The sequence below is a fragment of the Eleutherodactylus coqui genome, chromosome 12 (genome assembly GCF_035609145.1).
Source record: "Eleutherodactylus coqui strain aEleCoq1 chromosome 12, aEleCoq1.hap1, whole genome shotgun sequence".
Lineage (NCBI taxonomy): Eukaryota > Metazoa > Chordata > Amphibia > Anura > Eleutherodactylidae > Eleutherodactylus > Eleutherodactylus coqui.
This window is the reverse complement of record NC_089848.1, coordinates 10,737,185-10,756,675: the sequence shown is the minus strand read 5'-3', so window position 1 is coordinate 10,756,675 and position 19,491 is coordinate 10,737,185. Positions and strand designations below refer to the sequence as shown.

The window sequence follows — 19,491 nt, the reverse complement described above, 5'->3', positions numbered from 1 at the left end:
GACAATGTCTTCATTCGGCCTTACATACTATGTTACTATGTTACAAGCTCCAGAACCAACGCATTGTAATCGAAGTACAGATATTTAAAGGGTCGCTATCATTCCATTCTTCAGCCCCATCTGACTTTGGAAGTGAAGAGACACAGGAAGCACGTTGGGCGGTTTAGTTGTTGAAGCAACCCGTATAAGGCCGCTTTCACACCGGTGTATTGTCATTGCACGTCACGCGATACCAGAAGCTCATTGATTTGTTTTGGGACACTCACACCAGTGTTTATTTCATGTGCGAAAAAAAATCGCAATATGCTCTATCTTGTCGTGTATTACCCTCACATATGAGCCAAGAGTGCATGGGGATTGGCAGTAAGTGACTCTCGGTTGTGTCAGCCCAGCCTAATGCTGAGTCTCATCTACAGGCTCTATTGTAGTTGGTAGAAGCCATCCCAAAGATTGGTCGTACATCGTACAGTTGTTCCATGTGGCTCTATACTCTGCATGTCAGATTGTCTTGAAGAATGGATATATATATAAATATCATTTGAAGGTAGTACTTATGGTGATGGAAATCACTGCTCAGAAAGTTCCAGAACAAATGGACTCATTTCTTTTTCAAATTCTCATCTAAGTGAGACTGATTGCAACATTTAAAGGTGCTTCCCGGGAACTGAACTATTGATAACCCATCCTCAGGATCAGTCATTAATAGTTGATTAGCGAGCTTCTTGGAACTCCCAGCAATCAGCTGATTGAAGTGACAAGTGTGCCTGGATGAGTGCCCAGCCACTTAGTCCACACTAGGCGCTACGCTGTACATTTCATGGGTATAGGAGCTCTGAATGGGAGTGAACAGCCCTCAGGCCATGTGACTGATGAAAGGGACATCATATGTTTGAGTAGAGGTTGCGGTGTTAAATTCAGTGCCCACTGCCTCTTTGGAGAGCTGTTTGTCTGTCAACTGTCGATGACCTATCCTGAGGATAGGTGATTAATAGTTGGGTCTTAGAAAACCCATTTCATGTTTGACTAAATGAGGCGCATGGGATTGCCTTCACAATTTAAAAGCCCTCCATTGTTGGAGGAATCAACGCTTATCACCTATCCGCCAGGATTGGATATAAACGTTGGGGAATGGGGGGGTTCTGATCTGTCACTAGACTATGGAACCCTCTGCTTTAGGATGTGGTGATGGCAAATTCGATAAAAGAGTTCAAGAGGGACCTGGACGCCTTTCTTGAGTGTTACAATGTTACAGGTTAAAATCACTACTGACTTCAAAAGGATCGGTGATCCGCGGTTTATTCCAATTGTCAGATTGGAGTCGGGAAGGAATTTATTTCCCTTAAGTGAAGATTGGCTTCTACCTCATTGGAGGTTTTCCTCTGGAACAACATGGGGGGATGTAATAGGCTGAACTACATGGACATAGGTCTTTTTTCAGCCTAACATACTATGTTACTACGGTATGTAGACACATAGTTCAGTGTTTTCTTGTGACAGCACTGATATCTCCTGTTGTTCCTCCCCTGCGAGAACCATTAGGTCTTCGAGATGGATGTCAACAAAAAGTGTTCCCATTTAATGACCGCAGGATACAATTCTGAAAACCAGTGAGGAATTGAAACACAAAATATATAAGTTGCATCATTTTTCATTGTACAAGGACTAAGCTTTATTTACTTAAAACCAAAAAACGCCCTTCCACTTGAGCCTGTTATAGAGACGTTCTTCACAAAGCTGCCCTTGTGCCAGAATTCCGAGTTCCATGTGCTTGTTTATTGCTTTGCCTCGTGTGCCCACACATAACAACTGGCTACAGTCCTTAGTACCTGCGGGCATTAGTCTTAATACATGGTTGTGCACATGATCAGAGGCTGAGATACATCATGTTTGTTCCTGAGCCCATCACTATACAGGAAGCCTTTGTGTAAAGATGCTATCATGTAGCTATGGGGCATGCAGTGTGGAAATACTGTATACTAACAAGATTAACTTCTTCATTAAGTCCCACGCCGGGATTCACATTAGTACTTGGTGGAGTACACAAGTCAGCGGTCGGCGATCAGCTGGACCAACACGGGCCGACCAAGAGTCCGGCACATCCGAAAACCCATGGAGATGTCTTGCTTTATTATACCATGGTAGCACCCTGTTAGACGGAATGATTATTGTTCTAACGAGCGAAAGTGAACTAAAGTGTCTAATACAACCAATGACCAAACGGCGAACGATATCGCCCACTTTTCATTCGGCATTCATAAATATCGTTGGCTCGTTCACTTATCATTCAGTCATTCTCACAGCGAATGTGAATGACTGGACGATTCTTGTTAAACAAATCAACGATGTATCTGCCGGTCTAAACAGGCTGCCCGAACGAACGCTGACATTGTTAGCGCTCTCAAGCAATAAATCGGCTCATCTAAACAGAGCGAGGCGCCGTGCTGCAGTGATCAACGCTTAGGCCAAATGCCCATGGCCGTATTTGTACTGCGAGATCCAGAGCGGGCGTCCGCCTCCAGATACTATGGAAAAATCGCTTTTCCCTGCCCACGAGCGAAAATAAGATGATGACATGATGGGTATCGCAATTTATGAAATGTTTAATATTACAATCCTGCTTCATAGCACTTGATACATTATTTCAGGCAGTGCCACAAGGAAAAATGACTTCTACGCTTAGGCCTCATGTCCACGGGGAAAATCAGGCCCGCTACGGATTCTACATGGAGAATCTGCAGCGGGTCCCTCCTGCCCCGCGGACATGAGCGCTGAAAATACAAATAAATGAGAATAAACTTACCTCCGATCCGCTCCGTTTCTTCTCTTCGCGGCGGCGTCATCTTCTCTCGTCGCGGCCGGATCTTCATTCTTCGGCTCGGCGGATGTGCACGATGACGTCGGTGACGTGCCCCGCGCATGCGCCGGGCCGAAGCAAAATGATCCGGCCGCGGCTGAGAGAGGATGGCGCGGCGCCGAAGAGAAAAACCGGAGCGGGTAAGTAAAATGTGATTTTTGTGTCCCGCGGATCCGGACGGCTTCCATAGGCTTCAATAGAAGCCCGCGGGAGCCGTCCCCGCGGGAGACCCGCATGAAAATGGAGCATGGTCCGGATTTTTTCATGCTCCTTTTTTTTTTAAATCACTTTTATTGACGATCCGCGGGTATTTATCTACCCGCGGGTGGTCAATGCATCCCTATGGCGTGCGGATCCGCGCGCGCGAGAAGAGTTAAAATCCGCTGCGGATTTTAATTCTTCTTTTCCCCGTGGACATGAGCCCTAAGGCCACATGTCCACGAGCAGGTCAGATTCCATATGCGGGAGTCCGCAGCGGAATCCGACCCTCCCCGCGGCCGAGGACACTGCAGGTCTTCTGCTTACCCGTCTTCATTTTCTTCACTGCAGATGTGTGTTTAAGCGGGCGGCCGCACATGTGCAGTGGAGTTGTTTTTTTTTTTGTAAACTCCTGCTTTTCCACAGAATCCGCGGCCCGTTCGCAATTTAATTGCCATCCGTGTGGGATCCGCACTGTGATTTTTTTTTTCTGGAACAAAAGGTCCGCAAATCAAATCTGTATGCTTTATTTCATTTGCGGATGCCTGTGTTTCGCTATGGGCAGTTTGGCTTGTGCATCTTCGACGAATGAAACCGGGCCGCGGACATTTAGGCCCAATCAGGTCTAGTGATATTGTTCGTTAGACCGAGCCAAGGATTCACTTGCTTGTCTAAACAGGCTGCACGAGTGCAGCTCGTCTAAATGGACCCTAAGTGTAAGGGAATATTCAAAAAAGATTAATTTGATGTTACTACGATTATTACTAGACGAGGTAGAAAACACAATGTTTGAACTACAAACTTGCATTTTTATCTACTTCTACATTTTGACGGGACATACGTATTTTGTACTCACTGTTCTCTTCCGAGCATCCAGTGTTTACAGTCACATCTAGTAAGACCCTGTATATCCAGCAGTGGTGGCACAGGTACATTTTGCTCTTATTTGCTTTCCTACTGGAATTGAGTGTACAGTGTGGCGAGGATGGCAACAATTGGCCCTAAGCGTAGCGTTCCTAGAGGCAGTTTTGCGATACAGAATCGTATCAACGCAACCAGAAATTGGATCACTATTAAATTCTATATCCAGAAACGCTGCATGAGGTATGTGCCATGCCTGTAAAATGTAGATTGCAGGGATTATCATTAGCGTAAAACCCTTCCATAGCATGATGCTGCCACCACTGGGCTTCAACGTAGGGACGGTACTGAACAGGTGATGAGCGCCGCCTGGTTTCCTCCAGATATAACATTTAGAACTGAGGCCAAAAAGTTACATCTTGGTTTCATCAGATCAGAGAATCTTATTTCTCACAGTCTGAGAGTCATTCAGGTGCGTTTTGGTGAACTCCAGGCAGCTTTCATGTTTTTTTTACTCAGGAGAAACGTCTTTCTTGCCCCTCTGTCATAAAGCCCAGATGGATGGAGGCTGCAGTGATGGTTGACCTTCTTCCATCTGTACATAGGATGTTTGGAGCTCAGCCAGAGTGACCATTGGGTTCTTGGTCACCTCTCCTACCAAGGCCCTTCTCTTATTGCTTAGTTTAGTGGGTCGTCCAGCTATAGAAGAGTCCTGGTTCTTCCAAACTTTTTCTATTTAAGAATGGAGGCCGCTGGGCTATTGGGAACTTTGACTGAAGCAAAAATGTGTATCCTCTCCAGATCTGTGCTTCTATACCATACCAAGCTCCCCTAGTTTCCTATGATTAGTCATTGATAAAGCTGCAGTCTCCACCCTAATGACTATGTAGCAATGTTATTGTAAACCTTTTTACCCAATGGGTTTAGTAAAAGCAAATTTTTATGCAGATGCAGAGAAGGCATCAGCCGGAAGATGAAACTGTGTCCTCGATGTTGATAAACTTGTATGTTGTGTCCACCCCACCCCGAAGCGTGAAGACTTTCTAGGGTTAGTTAAATATGACTAATGATAATTAGTGCCTTGTAGTGATCTATAACTGTCTTCTGGATGCATATTTCTCCAGTAATTACATCGGAAGTGTTGTGGTTTCAGTATACATACCATAGAAGAAACCACTATGGCTTCCAGGGAACAAACAATGGGGAAGGGGGCAATTCCGAGGGATGTTACCTGGCACAATGACCAGGTGGGGGTAATAAGTAGTACAAGTCAAGATTAAATAAGGATTTGTTTTGTTGACTTATGTAATGGCCCCTCCACTCTTTAATTCTGGACTACTAGATAGTGTTTTACCTGCTTCATTTGCTAAATGCATAGATCAGCGTTTCCCAACATTTTCAGCCTTGGGGCACACCTGGGAAATTTTTTTTACTGTAGGGCACTCCTACCAAAAAGGGGCTATTTTCAGGGGGTGTGGCTAGGGACAGGGCTTATCATGATGTATGATTTTACCTCCGATATTCTGGACCTCTAGTGACCGCAGCACTGCTGGCCACTTCCACATCACCCGGCCAGCGGCTCTGCGCTCAGTACAAGCCAACGGGTACCAGTTGAAGGAGTGCTGACACACGAAGACTTCAGAGGTGATCGCTGTATCTTCTAAAATCCTCTGCGGGTACACAGCTGATTTAGAGTCAAAATCCACACCAGCGTTTTAGATTTTGACTCTGTTTAGATGCTTAAATGCTGCGGAATTTGCTGTGGATTTTCCACTGCGGACATTCTACAGTATTTCCATCTCGTGTAAACATTACCTAGAGGGGTTTTCCGGGGAAATGGTGCAGTTTTTGAGCCCAATTTTGCACCCAAATTTGCTGTGTGTGAATGTATCCTAATGGTGGTCCCTCTATGTCCCTCACCTGATCCCCTCCACAAGTAATGATGGCCTTTGTTTTTTTCGTATTCTTGCCCAATTTTTTTTTCCTTGCGATTTAACCCCTTCTTTGCCGGACTTCCTAGCAAAACAACTGGCAGAGCACTGACCGCACACCATCCCGTAACTTGAAGTTGTAAGCGCTGCTCTTGTGATCAGCACGGCGCTGCTGCGAGATGTAAGGACGGCCGTATGTGCACCTGGACGTTTCCTCCCTTCTCCTCTATTCCCATGGAGCCAAGGATCAGAGGTCAGGGGAGGTGGAATCTGGGTGCACACACTGCCGTCAGTGCATTCCACAGCAGCATCGTGCTGACACTAAGCGGTGCTTAGGTGTTCAAGGTACCGGGATGGTGCGCTGTCAGTGATTCCGAGCCTTGGAGCCGCTACATACCGGTTGGGAATCACTGGCGTAGATAGATGTGAGGCTGAGGAAGGGGTACAGTTTATGGAATGAATTGCCTTCTACAACTAACTGAATACTGTGTCAAAGCAGCTGATTCTGCTGTACGCCCCGGGGTGTGATGTGTTCTGCTCTTACATTACAGTACATTGGTGAGGAAATGATGTGTCTCAGATGGTTGGGACGGGGCGCGGGGGGGGGGTGAAGTGTAGAGGAATGCTTGCGTGCAAATTGGCTAATGAAGATGAGGATTATGTACAGTAATAGGAATCAAAAATGCTAGGACTGAGATAGAGGTGTGACGTGGCTGTCAAACATTTTTACTCAATGAGTGTCTTGATCAAAGGCTTCTTTGTTTTTTCGATGAAGAACTAGTTGGCGCTGGTGTTTTCCTGTTCAGCCGCCACGCTCCCTATATTCATAGAAAAAGGTGCTCAGATGACGGCAGCAGGGAAATAGACAAAATGAATAGGAGACGGCCAGTTTAATAATACTGATGACAGCGCAGCATTAATCTACAGCAAAAAGGAGTGAAAACAATGGTATCCTTTTTTATCTTCTGTCCTGTTGTCATCTGCAGCCATTACTTCTTACGAACATATGACTCTGGAGGTAAAAAGTTCTAATGGGAATGGACTGTTTTGCGCCTCATTGCTTTTTCTCAATGTTTGTGTTCCCTGAATTAACTAGCAAAGTCATTTTGAAATATTTTTTAAACGACAAACTCAATGGATGTTGAGACGTGTCATACGAGTCACTAGCCCACCCACAACCAGGAACATGGCTGATGTTAGGGGATTATTTACCCCGCCAACCTAAACGAAGATTCCAGAATCTAAAAAGAACAACTTTAACTAATTTCAACATTGTTTCCTTAATTTTATTGTTTATCCCCCGCCCCCCGTTTTCCTCTAATTAATCAATGATTTTTCTCCTCCTCTGTACTCTGTTATTCCCTGGTTACACCTGAATGTAATATATATATATAGTTGAGGAGCTGTTTACTTTATTGCATAGAAATCTGGTGGTTTCACTATGTCACTGCACTAAGAATGAAGTTAGTGGTGGGTTTTTTACAAAGTAGTCTACTGATGTTGTACAAGAAATACTCAGGTAGGGTAAGAACGCCAGGTTGGGTTCCCATTATCTCTTGTAATCATCAATAAAGCACTAAGCGTGAAGAAAAACTATTTTCACATTCTTCCGAGAAAGGAAGTAAAAAATGCAAATAATATTTAGTTATATTAATTTGGATCTTGACACTCATTTCAGTTTCTAAGGAGGGATTCTGAGACCAAGTAATACTTCCTCCTGATCATACTCAAAATAGTAACTGTTGGGTTAACTTGATCATGAATTAAAGGGTTTTTTCCCTTTAATGTGTGTTATGTCGGCTGACAAAAACTAAAACAGACAATGAATTCTACACGAAGTATAAAAGATGGTGGTCTCCATCCGTTTGGGGATGGAAAAGCCTGGTTAATACTGTGTTACCGTATGAAAAGGTCGTTTATCAACACAGAGGCTGCTCGGCAAAGTTTCAAAAACTCTGGGGTCTTCGGGTGGATGCCGGTACTACTTTACATTAGCACTAACGCCACTTTATAGCCACGAAAAGCAAACAAATACTAATGCAGACTCATTGTTTATTGTTTATGTGGTGTATGGGATACAATGCTCTTTTTTTGGCCACTGGTAACTCACTGGAAACAGTACTGATGCTTGACAAGGTCAGTGGAAAGAGAAGATCAGGACATCAAAGAACAAGTCAATCGCGGAACTGAAAGAAGCCGTCAAAGACAGGAATTTGCAGAGAACATTGACATAGAGAACATAGAGTAACCGGTGGTCGGATGCGACTGAACGGACAATCATCATCATGGGATACATGTAACGGACAATAGAAGTTGTAAATGATATTGAGAAACAAGTCAGACCTGAGTTTATTGTCATAATACCATCACTGATATATGGAATGAACTTATATGCCAAACTCATTAAGTGATCAATGAAACAAAGTTAAAAAAGTAAAAGATGGTGATGTAACTCTCGGACTGCACTTCTATTTAGGTCTATTGAGAGGAAAAGAAAGTAATGACTATAATGGTTAAAAAAAATCTCATGATGATCTTGAGCCGGCAGCACAAGTAATTTTTCAGTCTAAGACGAAACAGGACACTCCACCGTGAGATGTTGATGTCACCCGTAATGGAGGGAATTCACAACATGCATACCAAGAATGATGTGCTAAATCGGCGTCACGGTCATCCTAATCGTAATCCATTTCATTCCACAGTACCTCATTGGATTGGAGCATCATCCTTTTAAAGATCCACGCATGGAGATGATTTTCTCACCCAATTGTTGGATCTCATGAATGCCGATGTATCTACACAAATGAAGCATGGCATTCCTTCTAGCAGAGTCAACCATAGAAAATTAGGACTCCCGATTAATGAATATTTCCGTGTTATCCGCCTTAACAATGCATTTTTTACATTTTAAATGTCAGATTATCCCCTGGAATTACATGTACTTTGCAGTTAGTTTCTCGGGTCTATGATTTATAGACTCATGGTCCCCTTATCAGCATTTCCTTAAGTTCTGTCCATGGGTCCTTTTACACCAAACGATTATCGTTTGAACGAGCGAATGACCTCAGAGTTCACTCAGGCATCCTGTTTATACAGGCAGACACATCATTGGCTCATTCATCGTTCAGTCGTTGGCTTGCGTTTAGACCTAACGATTCACTTTCACTTGTTTCAACGATTTTTTAAATGATAATCGTTCCATCTAAACGGGCCTTAAGTTTATTTTATGACTTTGTCTTATTGGCTACGTTTATATGACTATTAGTGATGAGCGAGCATTGCCCTTAGCAAGTACCTGCCCGCTCGAGAGAAAAGGTTCGCTGCTGCCGCGTGTGACAGGTGAGTTGCGGCAGTGAGCAGGGGGAGAGGGAGAGAGAGATCTCCCCTCCGTTCCTCCCCGCTCTCCATTACCACTCCCTGCCTGCCGCCCTCAGCCGAACTTTTTCTCTTGAACGGGCAGGTACTCGCTAAGGTAAATGCTCGCTCGAGCAATTGCCCGTAGCGAGTATGCTCACTCATCACTAGTGACTATGTCATAACACAAAAATATATTCATACTGCATTTAAATTGTATGCAAAGGTGAAGATTCATAGAGGCAGACCATGGGCCCTAGGAGATAGGAGATCCAGTCCGGGTTGGCTCCATCCACTTTGCTAGTAGGTTGTGAGAACCAATGCAGGACTTCCCTCTCCAGAGGAACTTCATTGTTAGCATACAAGGAGTTGGGGAATTGGTGAAGGTATGGATGGGGAAGTAAAGACTAGGCGGCAAAGCTTGGCAACACAAGAAGGGATCGTGTTTGATCCCATCTACGGATCTCCCTCTCTCTTTACATACTCTACCATATGCTTGCCTATGCACTTGCCTTGATCAACTGAAGAAATATTTTATGGCATCGAAAAGGCCTGTTAAGGAAAAGATTTTATAGAATGACAATTGTCCTCCACATTCCTCATCCTTCTACCAGTTTCGGTCAAGGAGATCATATAAATACTAAGTCAAAGTTCGAAAAATAAAAAGGCAATTAAATTTTTAAACATTTGAATTTTGTCTTGCTTGGAATTTTTATTCTTCTGTTTACATTCTTTGCTGTCCAGGATTATCCCTCAGTCTTGAAACTGCTTTTTACTGAGACTACAAAGCTAAAGAGTTCTACAAAGGTCAACGCTTTATCTTTTAGTGCAATTACGGTTGAAGACGTGTAAATTAGTATAGATTTTGCTAATCCCGTCAAGTGGCTTAAAGATTCTGAAAACCAACTTGTGCCGGAGAGCAAATCCTACAAAGATGATCTGGAATGGCTCGTGTATGCCAGTGATGTACCGTAGTTGGATAATACGTAATTGCACTTGACTTATTGAACCCTCATTATACAAAACAACATGTGATAAAAGGAGATGAACCAGAAAGTATTTTAGTCGATGGCGTATGACGTCTCATAGCAGGTAAAGCGCGAGCACCTATCTCGTATAGATTGTGTAGGATCTCTTTATTGTTTGCTATTAGAGATGAGCGAGCATACTCGCTAAGGGCAATTACTCGATCGAGCATTGCCCTTAGCGAGTACCTGCCTGCTCAGAAGAAAAGATTCGGCTGCCGTCGGCGGGCGGGGAGCTGCGGGGGGGAGCGGGGAGGAACGTAGGGGAGATCTCTCTCTCCCTCTGTCCCCCCCCCCCGCTCACTGCCCTCTCACCCGCGCCGGCAGCCGAACCCTTTCTTCTGAGCGGGGAGATACTCACTAAGGACAATGCTCGATCGAGTAATTGTCCTTAGTGAGTATGCTCGCTCATCTCGATTTGCTATCTTCTAGTTACAAGTTAGTTGACCAAAGAAGACTGAACATCTGTGCTTGTTTCTACAGGAAGGATGCCAGTGCCTTGGAAGAACCTTAAAGAGTTGGCCATTTTTCTTGGTATATTTTCTGGAGGAGGATGTACCTTGATGTATTTTTTAATCCAGAGTAAGTGGAATGTGCAGCTTCTATTATACGCTTCTCCTTTCTCACATATTCCAGATTTTTAGATTGTTTGCTTTTGTGAAGACGCATGGAGTAACGTTTAAATCCATATCTCATTTCAGGAAGCGGACGAGCTGTCTGAGGCTCGATGCGTAATAATAGGCCTCCGGATACTTGTAGTCTTGTGAAAAAGTTTTTCTAACCTTCCAGGTGTCGGCGCTCATTGTGTGCTGTCGTATATTGCACTGTGTATGGTCCTTTAAAGCGTTGGCGCTATACAAATAAGGATTATTATTATATCATCAGACAAAGGGGTCTGTAGTAAGCACAGTCCAAATCATTACTGCATTCATTTAGGAAACACCATAATACAACATGCATGTGAGAAAGTAGCTGCTGGTAGCTGCTACCGGCCCGACAAGGATAGACTGCTACCACTGGGGAAAGCTACCGGCAGCCACACATTTCTGACAGCCGGTATCACTTGTCACCCATTCTAATTGAGCATATGGACAGAGGTTACGCTAATAAGTGCCTTTATTTATACAGCGCATGAGTAAACCTCCTAAGTACTGGTTGGTTGAGCCAATAATTGCACCTAAACCTTCCTATAATTCGATATTGGTCATTATTCTTGAGGACTAAATCACTCTTCCTTGCGGAACTACTTTACTTCAGACACATTGGTAGGTTTAGTGCTGCACAAAATACTCGATTAAGGCCCTGCTTCAGGATCTCTATTGGCTTTAAGCCCAGAATGTAACGGTCCTTTTAGGCTGAACGATTCTCGTTTGCACAAGTGACGTCATCACCAGCTCATTCGCTCTCGTGGAGCCTGTTTAGACAGGCAGATAGTCGTTCAATGAGAATCATTCACTGTTTAGGCAAATGGGAAAGAGTGATTGATCAGTGTTTAAAGCGAAGCAGCCAACCATTTTTAAGATTGCATAAAATGAACGACGAGTAGGAAGCGAACGATTCTTGTTCGACTTTCAGTCGTTGGCTCAAGTTTAGACCAAACAATCATCGCTCACTTTCCCTCGTTTGAACGATTTTTTGAATGATCATCATTCTGTCTAAAAGCTCCTTAACGAGTATCGCCCAAACATTCATTTTATTTTACCTCCGTGGTTCAAATGTAGGTATGCTTGTGTGTTATATGTCGTTGTTTTGGAAGCATCGGTGGCCTTACAGTTGACCAGATATTCCCTTTCACACGGCAGGACTATGGTCAGTACTTTATATCGGTATGTATGAACCTTCAGAGAATATGTATATGGGAGAAATATGTGCCTCTTCCATGTTTTGGATCCACTCCTGGTTTTGGCTTACAAATAGTGACTGTGTGGCAGTCGCCCTAAGCTTTTTATGACTTACTAGTAGAAAGCCGGTCCCAGGTCGGCGACTATAATCTATATATATAATCTCCAGGCTCAGGAAAATGATTCAGTGGAATTAGGAATAATAGTTATAATTAGAGATAAACGAGCACCAAAATGCTCGGGTGCTTGTTATTCGAGTCGAGCTTTTCATAATATTCAAGAGCTCTATTCGAGTAACGAACCCCATTGAAGACCCTCTCCCCCTCTCTTCCCCCCCCCCCTCTTCGCCCCCCCCCTCTCTCCCCCTCTCTCAGCAAACCACATACTGCTGTGGAGGTGCGCACGCTGGCACGTCACAGCAGGAAGTAGTAATGTGGTGAGGGGTCGAACTCGGCGTGGTACTCACACGAGTAACGAGCACCATTGAGTATGCTAATACTTGAACGAGCATCAAGCTCGGACGAGCATGTTCGCTCAACTCTAGATATAATACAAAGATGTCATCTATTACGAATGCACAAAATTGTCAATGCAAACCAATGTCCCTTTGTATCTTCCCCACCTGCCCACTTCACTAGACACTGGCAGATTTTTTTTTTTTTAAATCTGCGCAAGTTTTTCTTTCTATTTTTATTTTTCAGTAAACAGCTGTTGAATGACTTTTGTCATACAAGGGGGCTACGAAAAATTAGCCTGGCACTGTACTCTTATGAAGGCCGTCTAAATGAAAAGCTTTGTTGTCTATACCAACCAAAAGCCGTGCTGTGATTGGTTGGTGTAGACAACAAAGACATTCTCTTTTAGACAGTTTTGAAAGGAGTGTGATGCCGGGCTGCTTTTCCGTGGCCACCCTGTAGATGCTATGGTGATGATGAGTGAGTGTGAGTTACATAATGCATAGAGATGAGGGCAGAGTTGTTGTGATAACAAACCTCACCACATCGGGCTAAGATGTGCATATACAGACTGCAGACAGCACATCGTCAATATTTAAAAACCAAATGAGACCTATCACCATCATTCAGAGCGCTAGACATTGTACATGAAAAACCAAAAGGGAGTATAATACAAAGTAGTGCAATACGTGATATGAGAGGATGATTACTGCTGTCTTATTTGCATAATGTAGACTCGGTGGTTTCCCATCTGTGTCGGCTGGAGGTTCCGTCGCAGATCCGGCTGAAAATGCTTCTTCTGTCCAAAACCGGCCAGCTTTACTGGACCCCATTCTAGTTAATGTTATCCGCCTGGCGCTGTTCGGTTCCATGTAGAGACAGAGCCGTTCGGCCGCAGAATTCCGCTTTCCTGCTTCCCAAATGGAGCCCTATGCAGATGTGAAACTACCCTAACATCCATATTCAACCATATACCGGCCACTCCTGGGAAGGTATATTACCAGGAGTGTAGCTTTACGGGATGCAGAGGTAGCAAGCGCTACCGGGCCCTAGAGCCTTAGGGAGTCAAAAAGCCTCTTCATCGCATAAGAAGACACCAGTATTATAGATGGCACATGGTAGGTAAGGGGCCCTGTTACAGATTTTGCATTGGGGCCTGAGTGGTTGGTTGTAGTGTTCGGGATGGGTCACAAAAATGTTTTATCCTCCACCTTCACCATACACATATCAGTTGGCGTTGGATAAAAGGGCATGTATTTTTGATGGGGTCGTGGGAAAAAGTAGCCACTGGACGTTTCTGGTGCTACACATCTGAAAGGACAGGATGTTGTCCGGAACATGTCATCTGTTTCACCCAATAGCGGACATTGGAGCATAATCTGCAAGCAAACATACTGTATAAGTACAAATGGCTATTGTTTTATAGATGTTTTTCACGGTTTGTGGAATTTTTCCTTGATTTTGACCTAGTGTTCTTATAGAAAATACATGGTGACTTGGCCAGGTTTAATGTACAGGAGATGCGATTGTGACAGTTATATGGAAATCACATACAGAATATCTCTCTCACATTATGTTATTGCTTATGTAATAATATGTAATATTATGTTTCTTGAAATTTTAGAGTCATTTTCCCAGAGAGACTATTACTTGAGAGCGCTGCAGAAACTTGAGTCTCAGTCTGATGTCTTAGAGATGTTAGGAGCTCCACCACTTAAGGTCCATAATCTTCGACTGCTGGACAAATACAACCGTGTTGACAAGACAACAGCCCAGGTAGATCTTATGTCGTAATACTAACTGCTGAGACAACATAATGTCATCCTCGAACAGAAATGAGAGAGCTGGACAGCGCCTTTTGTTGGTGGTCCGTGGTGGGTGGAACGGGAACCTGGGATGGTTTATAGTAGAAGGCACATAGAGTGCAGAGAAATTGTGGAAGTCACAAGAACGGAGAAACCCTGTCCCAAAGTAGGAACATCAGACGAGAGCATGCATGGAGGAGAACTGGGGAGCGTGGCCCCCAGAAGTGGTACCAAGTATATAGAAAAAAGGAAGAATTGACTCCTGCACTCAGGGTGAGCCGTGTGTTGCCACTAGTGAATGGCCTAGGTATTAGACATGTGTACGTGTGTGGACTGTTGAGGTGATAGAATGAGTCAGAGCCCTCTAGGGTGAAGTATAAAAGGATTTATTAAACAGAGCTCAAGTAGACAGTGCAACGCGTTTCGGAGGCTAAACTCTCCTTTCTGAAGAACAGAATGACTGGTGTGGGTGAAAAATTACATTATAATTAGAGATGAGCGAACATACTCGTTAAGGGCGATTTCGCAATCGGGCATCGCTATTTTCGAGTACCTGGCTACTCGGGTGAAAAGATCCGAGGGGCGGCGTGGTGGAGCGGGGGGTTGCAGAGTACATACTCGCCCCTAACGAGTACGTTCGCTCATCTCTAATTATAATATATATTAAAAACACACATAAGAAACATTGGTAGGGCATAGAAAAGGATAGTTAAAAAGAGGGGAATAATGTATGATAAGAAGAAGTTAAAATACATTTCATGTAGGTCAATCAATTTAAACAATTATCGTAAGCATTTTCAATTAAAAACTGCTTTGATGTGGCAAATAAAATAAAGTGTTGGATTGGCTTAGGATGGCTGGTGGTATAGCAAATGGGGGAAATTGTAAAGCATAATCGAGGAGACAATGCTATAGGAAATGGAACGGTTATATCATTATCTATAAAAAAAAGGAAAAAATTAATAAACATAAAAACCATAGGAGTAGAGATGGTGCTACCCACAATTACAATAGCTGCAGCAGTTGAAACTTTGATCTGTATAACTGTTATCTTACCTCCCCCTAATGTGCAACTGTCGGGTAACGGGAAACTCCTAGAATGGTAGAGTTGGAAGGGACCTCAAGGGTCATCGGGTCCAACCCCCTGATCAATGCAGGATCACTAAATCATCCCAGACAGATGTCTGTCCAGCCGCTGTTTGAACACTTCCATTGAAGGAGAACTCACCACCTCCTGTGGTAACCTGTTTCACTCATTGATCACCCTCACTGTCTAATATCTAATTTGTGTCTCCTCCCTTTCAGTTTCATCCAATTGCTTCTAGTGTTTCCTTCCAGATGAAATAAGAGAGGTTATATCCTTGGCAAGGGGAATATATTAAAAAAAAGAGGCTAAGGTTGGGCTCACGAGTGGGTCGGATTCCGCATCCGCGAGGCCCACAGGCGGTCATGCGCAGTACAGTTTTTTCCCCATTTATTCGTATTTCCTGCACTGTCCTGCATACGGGCTGCGGGTCGGGTGACTCCACTGACATCAATGGACACCTTCCGGGCGGATTCTGCAGCAAAATAGAGCATGGTGTGATTTATCTTCCACTTGCAGAATATGCAGTTCATATCTGCGAGTGTGAACACAAAATTTGAAAATGCATGCCTTTCAATGCTCACGTTTTACCGCAGATCGTCCGTGCAGACAGCGATTGCGGGATCCGCAATCCAAATTTGCGCATGCGTGCCAGGCCTAAAGGTGCTTTTACACAGGGCAATCTGTTGGCCAACAGATGCTCTACAGGTTGTCCCAGTGATAATCAAATGAATGGATGTCGAATGGAGCGGGGGTCATTCCGGCCCGCCTCCATTCAACGTAAGCAGGCAGTCGTTCATAAGTGATACCGCCTGTTTACACGGAACGGTAAGTCATTCAGTTTGATGAATGAGAGGTGGAAGACTTCTCGTTCGTCGTTCAGTCAGCATGCGTTTATACAGAACGATATCATTCAGATTCTCGCTGGACCACGGGAACCCAAACAGCAATCGTTCCATGTAAAAGCACCTTTAAGGCTCCTTCACACATCAGTATTTTGTGAGCCAAAACCAAGGCCGCGTCCGGAATATGGAAGGAATACAAATCATTCCATTCTACTTTCTCTCTACGTTCCACTCCTGGTTTTGGCTCACAAAATACTAATGATATATAGTGCCGTGCAAAGAAGCCCTAAAGTGTGAGGGAATCTGAGGAGAATGGTCTGATATATAGAATGCTTAGAGCACATGAGGGGCTGGTTGCATTGAAGTCTTTTAGGAAAGTGTCTGGGGCGAGGGAGCGGCGAGGAGGTGGAGAAGAGTTGTTTTTTTCCCCCATTTTTGTAGGGGTCTTGTAGAGATGAGCGAGCATACTCGCTAAGGGCAAATACTCGACCGAGTATTGTCCTTACCGAGTACCTGTCCGCTCGTGAGAAAAGATTCAGGTGCCGGCGGGGGTGAGCGGTGTGTTGGGGGAGTGAACATGGGGGGGGGGGGGGAGACCTCCCTCCGCCCCCCCCCCTTCCCCTGCTCACTCCCGCAACACACCGCTCACCCCCGCCGGCACCCGAATCTTTTCTGATGAGCGGGCAGGTATTTGCCCTTAGCGAGTATGCTCGCTCATCTCTAGTCTAAATATTTTTTGTTTGGGTGGAGTTTACAACTTGTTTACGTATAAATATAATTGGTTGCATTATTTGAGGGGTAATTGCATTAAAAAATTTACCTTAAAAAAAAATCTAAAAAAAAGATAGAATAAAACAATTCTGCAGCTCTAGAGGTGGCCAGACGCATGGCATATAGATCTGCTGAATTGACTGATATTGTCAGGACCGGCTAATCATCCAAGGGCAGATGCAAGAGGGAGTTACATCTCAACTGCTCCCTTTGTTTGTGGGAGATAAGCTGCCGCCAGAGGAGTCTCATCGCAGCTTTCTGCCAGCATGGGCGGGGGGGGGTGTCAGGAGACATGGCCAGCAGCTCGTGTGTTTGGATAGCCAAAGCCAGAATAAGACAAGTAAAGTTTTTAGAAAATCCGTGAACATTTTATGCCTATTTTAACAGTGAAAGTTGTTCTAACAGACTCCTGTGTGAGGCTGTAACGCTCTGCGGTGAGTCACCTACAGCACATGGACCTACCTCTCCAACTATGGCATTATTAGCTGATGTCATACACTGGGAATCTGAAGAGCCTGTTTATATCACAGCCATTTGTTTTGTACTACTGAGTTCCATCTGTTTCCAGATCAAGATCCCGGTGTCCGGAGCCACACGGGGCGGCTATCTCTACAGCAAAGCTGTCAAAGACCAGGTCCACCAGAGGTGTGTAGTGGCAGCAGAGGCAACGCATCCGGTCCTTCTTAGTATTTCATTGTTCCAAAGAGAGATGTTCTACTCCCTATATATTACAACAACTATATATATATATATATATATATATATATATATATATATATATATATATATATATATATATATATATATACACACACATACACACACACACACACACACACCTACATCACATTTATACAATGCTTTTTAAGAATCCATACCACATGTAGGCGATACGGCTGAAGGCGGAACGATTAACACTCAAAAAGTCATTCAAACAAATAAAAAGTGAACTTACGAACGGGAATCGGTGACTTCTCATTCGTTAATTTTTAAGCCTACAGAAAGTGATCGTTGGCTCGTTCACTCGTCGTTGCGTGTAAACACTTCTTCAGTGGTTCATATAGCAAATGTTAAACAGTGAGCGAGAAGCACGAGTCAACGATGAGTCTGTCGGTCTAAAGAGGCTGCACAAGAGCGAACGAGCTAACAATGACGTTACCAGCTGGGACACTCGTGCAAACCAGAGCGTGCCCATCTAAAAGAAACCTTATTCCTTAAACAGAGGCACAGGGTCAGATTCCGCTGTCGGATCCCACATGTGGAGTCCGACCCGGCCGCGTGCATTCAGCCTAATTGTGCGTTCCAATGTCATCTGGGGCCGAGGTCCGTCCGCAGCCACTAGCGGCGGAAGGGAAGACGCCGCGTGTCAGCAATAGGGGACACACACAGCCGTCTTGTCCAGTTCAAGAATGTGCCATGTCGGACCAGTGGGTGGCGCTCGCCACAGTGACGGAGAACCCACAGTAAATACTGCCTTTAAATTTTCACACTTATGAGCGCAGGTATTTTTTTATTTACCACTTCACAGACGTCAGAGCAGAGACTTCCACTCCAATCCCTATGTAATTACAGCGCTGTCCGCGGGTGCAGTCAGCTGATTGGTCAGGGTCCCAAGTGATGGACCCCAGCCAATCATCGATGCCCTCTCCTGAGGACAGCTCATCAGTAGTATTCTCCCTGGAAAACCCCTTTACCGCAGCCAGCAGCGAGGCGCCGAGATTGTTGTAGATTTAAACTAACTGCCAAAACATTCTTGGGGTGAATCAAGACATTGAAAATACTTTTTTTTTTATCCTCCTTAGGTGGAATCTTCAAGAGGTCATGTTAAAACTGAATAATGGTGTAAGTGTCCCTATTTACAACTCCGATGTCGCCAATAATGAGGGAGAAGACAAGTATGGATCCTAAATGTACTAATTAAAACCCCCAAACACTGACCAGCGGTTTAGATCTCCTTTTGTATGACACTCTGTGACGGTGGGGAGTCTGAAATTGTGTGACAACTTTTCTTTTAGACAGTTTTCATAAATCTGCTTCAATGGTTGACATTGCTGCTACTACAGTGCACTGTTTTTGTTTTTTTAATAGTGGCCCCCTATATGCAATTGGGTGGGATTCTTCATAGTCTATTATGAGTGTTGGGTTAGTCCATAGACGCATGCCTTGCTATATTGTTTATATTCTCTTTGTATTTGTCCAATGAAGGTATATAAGTGGTTATCTCCACATTGACCCATCACCTATCCATAGGATGGGTGATAAAGGTCCGAGTGGTGGGAGTCTTACCACTGATCCTGAGAACAGGGGTCCTGTGTCCTCCCCCTCATTGCAGGGTCACTGCACCCCCCCACAGGGAGGCAGAAATTGAATGGAGCATCAGTTGCGCATGCGCGTGCCACTCTACTCATCTTCAATCACCCGGCCGGAGATTGCAGAGTTCTTGTACTTGACTATTTCCAACTGCCCT

General features: G+C 44.3%; 1 protein-coding gene across 4 annotated transcripts in view; it reads left to right on the top strand.

Moving 5' to 3' along the window:
• COA1 (cytochrome c oxidase assembly factor 1) overlaps positions 1-18,961 on the top strand; it is a 94,878-nt gene extending 75,917 nt beyond the window's left edge. For 3 of the 4 annotated variants that reach the window (XM_066584769.1, XM_066584770.1, XM_066584768.1), the window contains 4 exons: positions 10,707-10,805; positions 14,144-14,295; positions 17,593-17,669; positions 18,827-18,961. In XM_066584769.1, coding sequence (XP_066440866.1) covers positions 10,712-10,805; positions 14,144-14,295; positions 17,593-17,669; positions 18,827-18,932 — 429 coding nt within the window. In that variant the 5' untranslated portion in view covers positions 10,707-10,711 and the 3' untranslated portion in view covers positions 18,933-18,961. Of the gene's footprint in view, positions 1-4,861; positions 4,962-10,706; positions 10,806-14,143; positions 14,296-17,592; positions 17,670-18,826 lie in introns of all 4 variants that reach the window. The other variant, XM_066584772.1, reaches the window with a different exon arrangement.
• Positions 18,962-19,491: the final 530 nt, after the last annotated feature.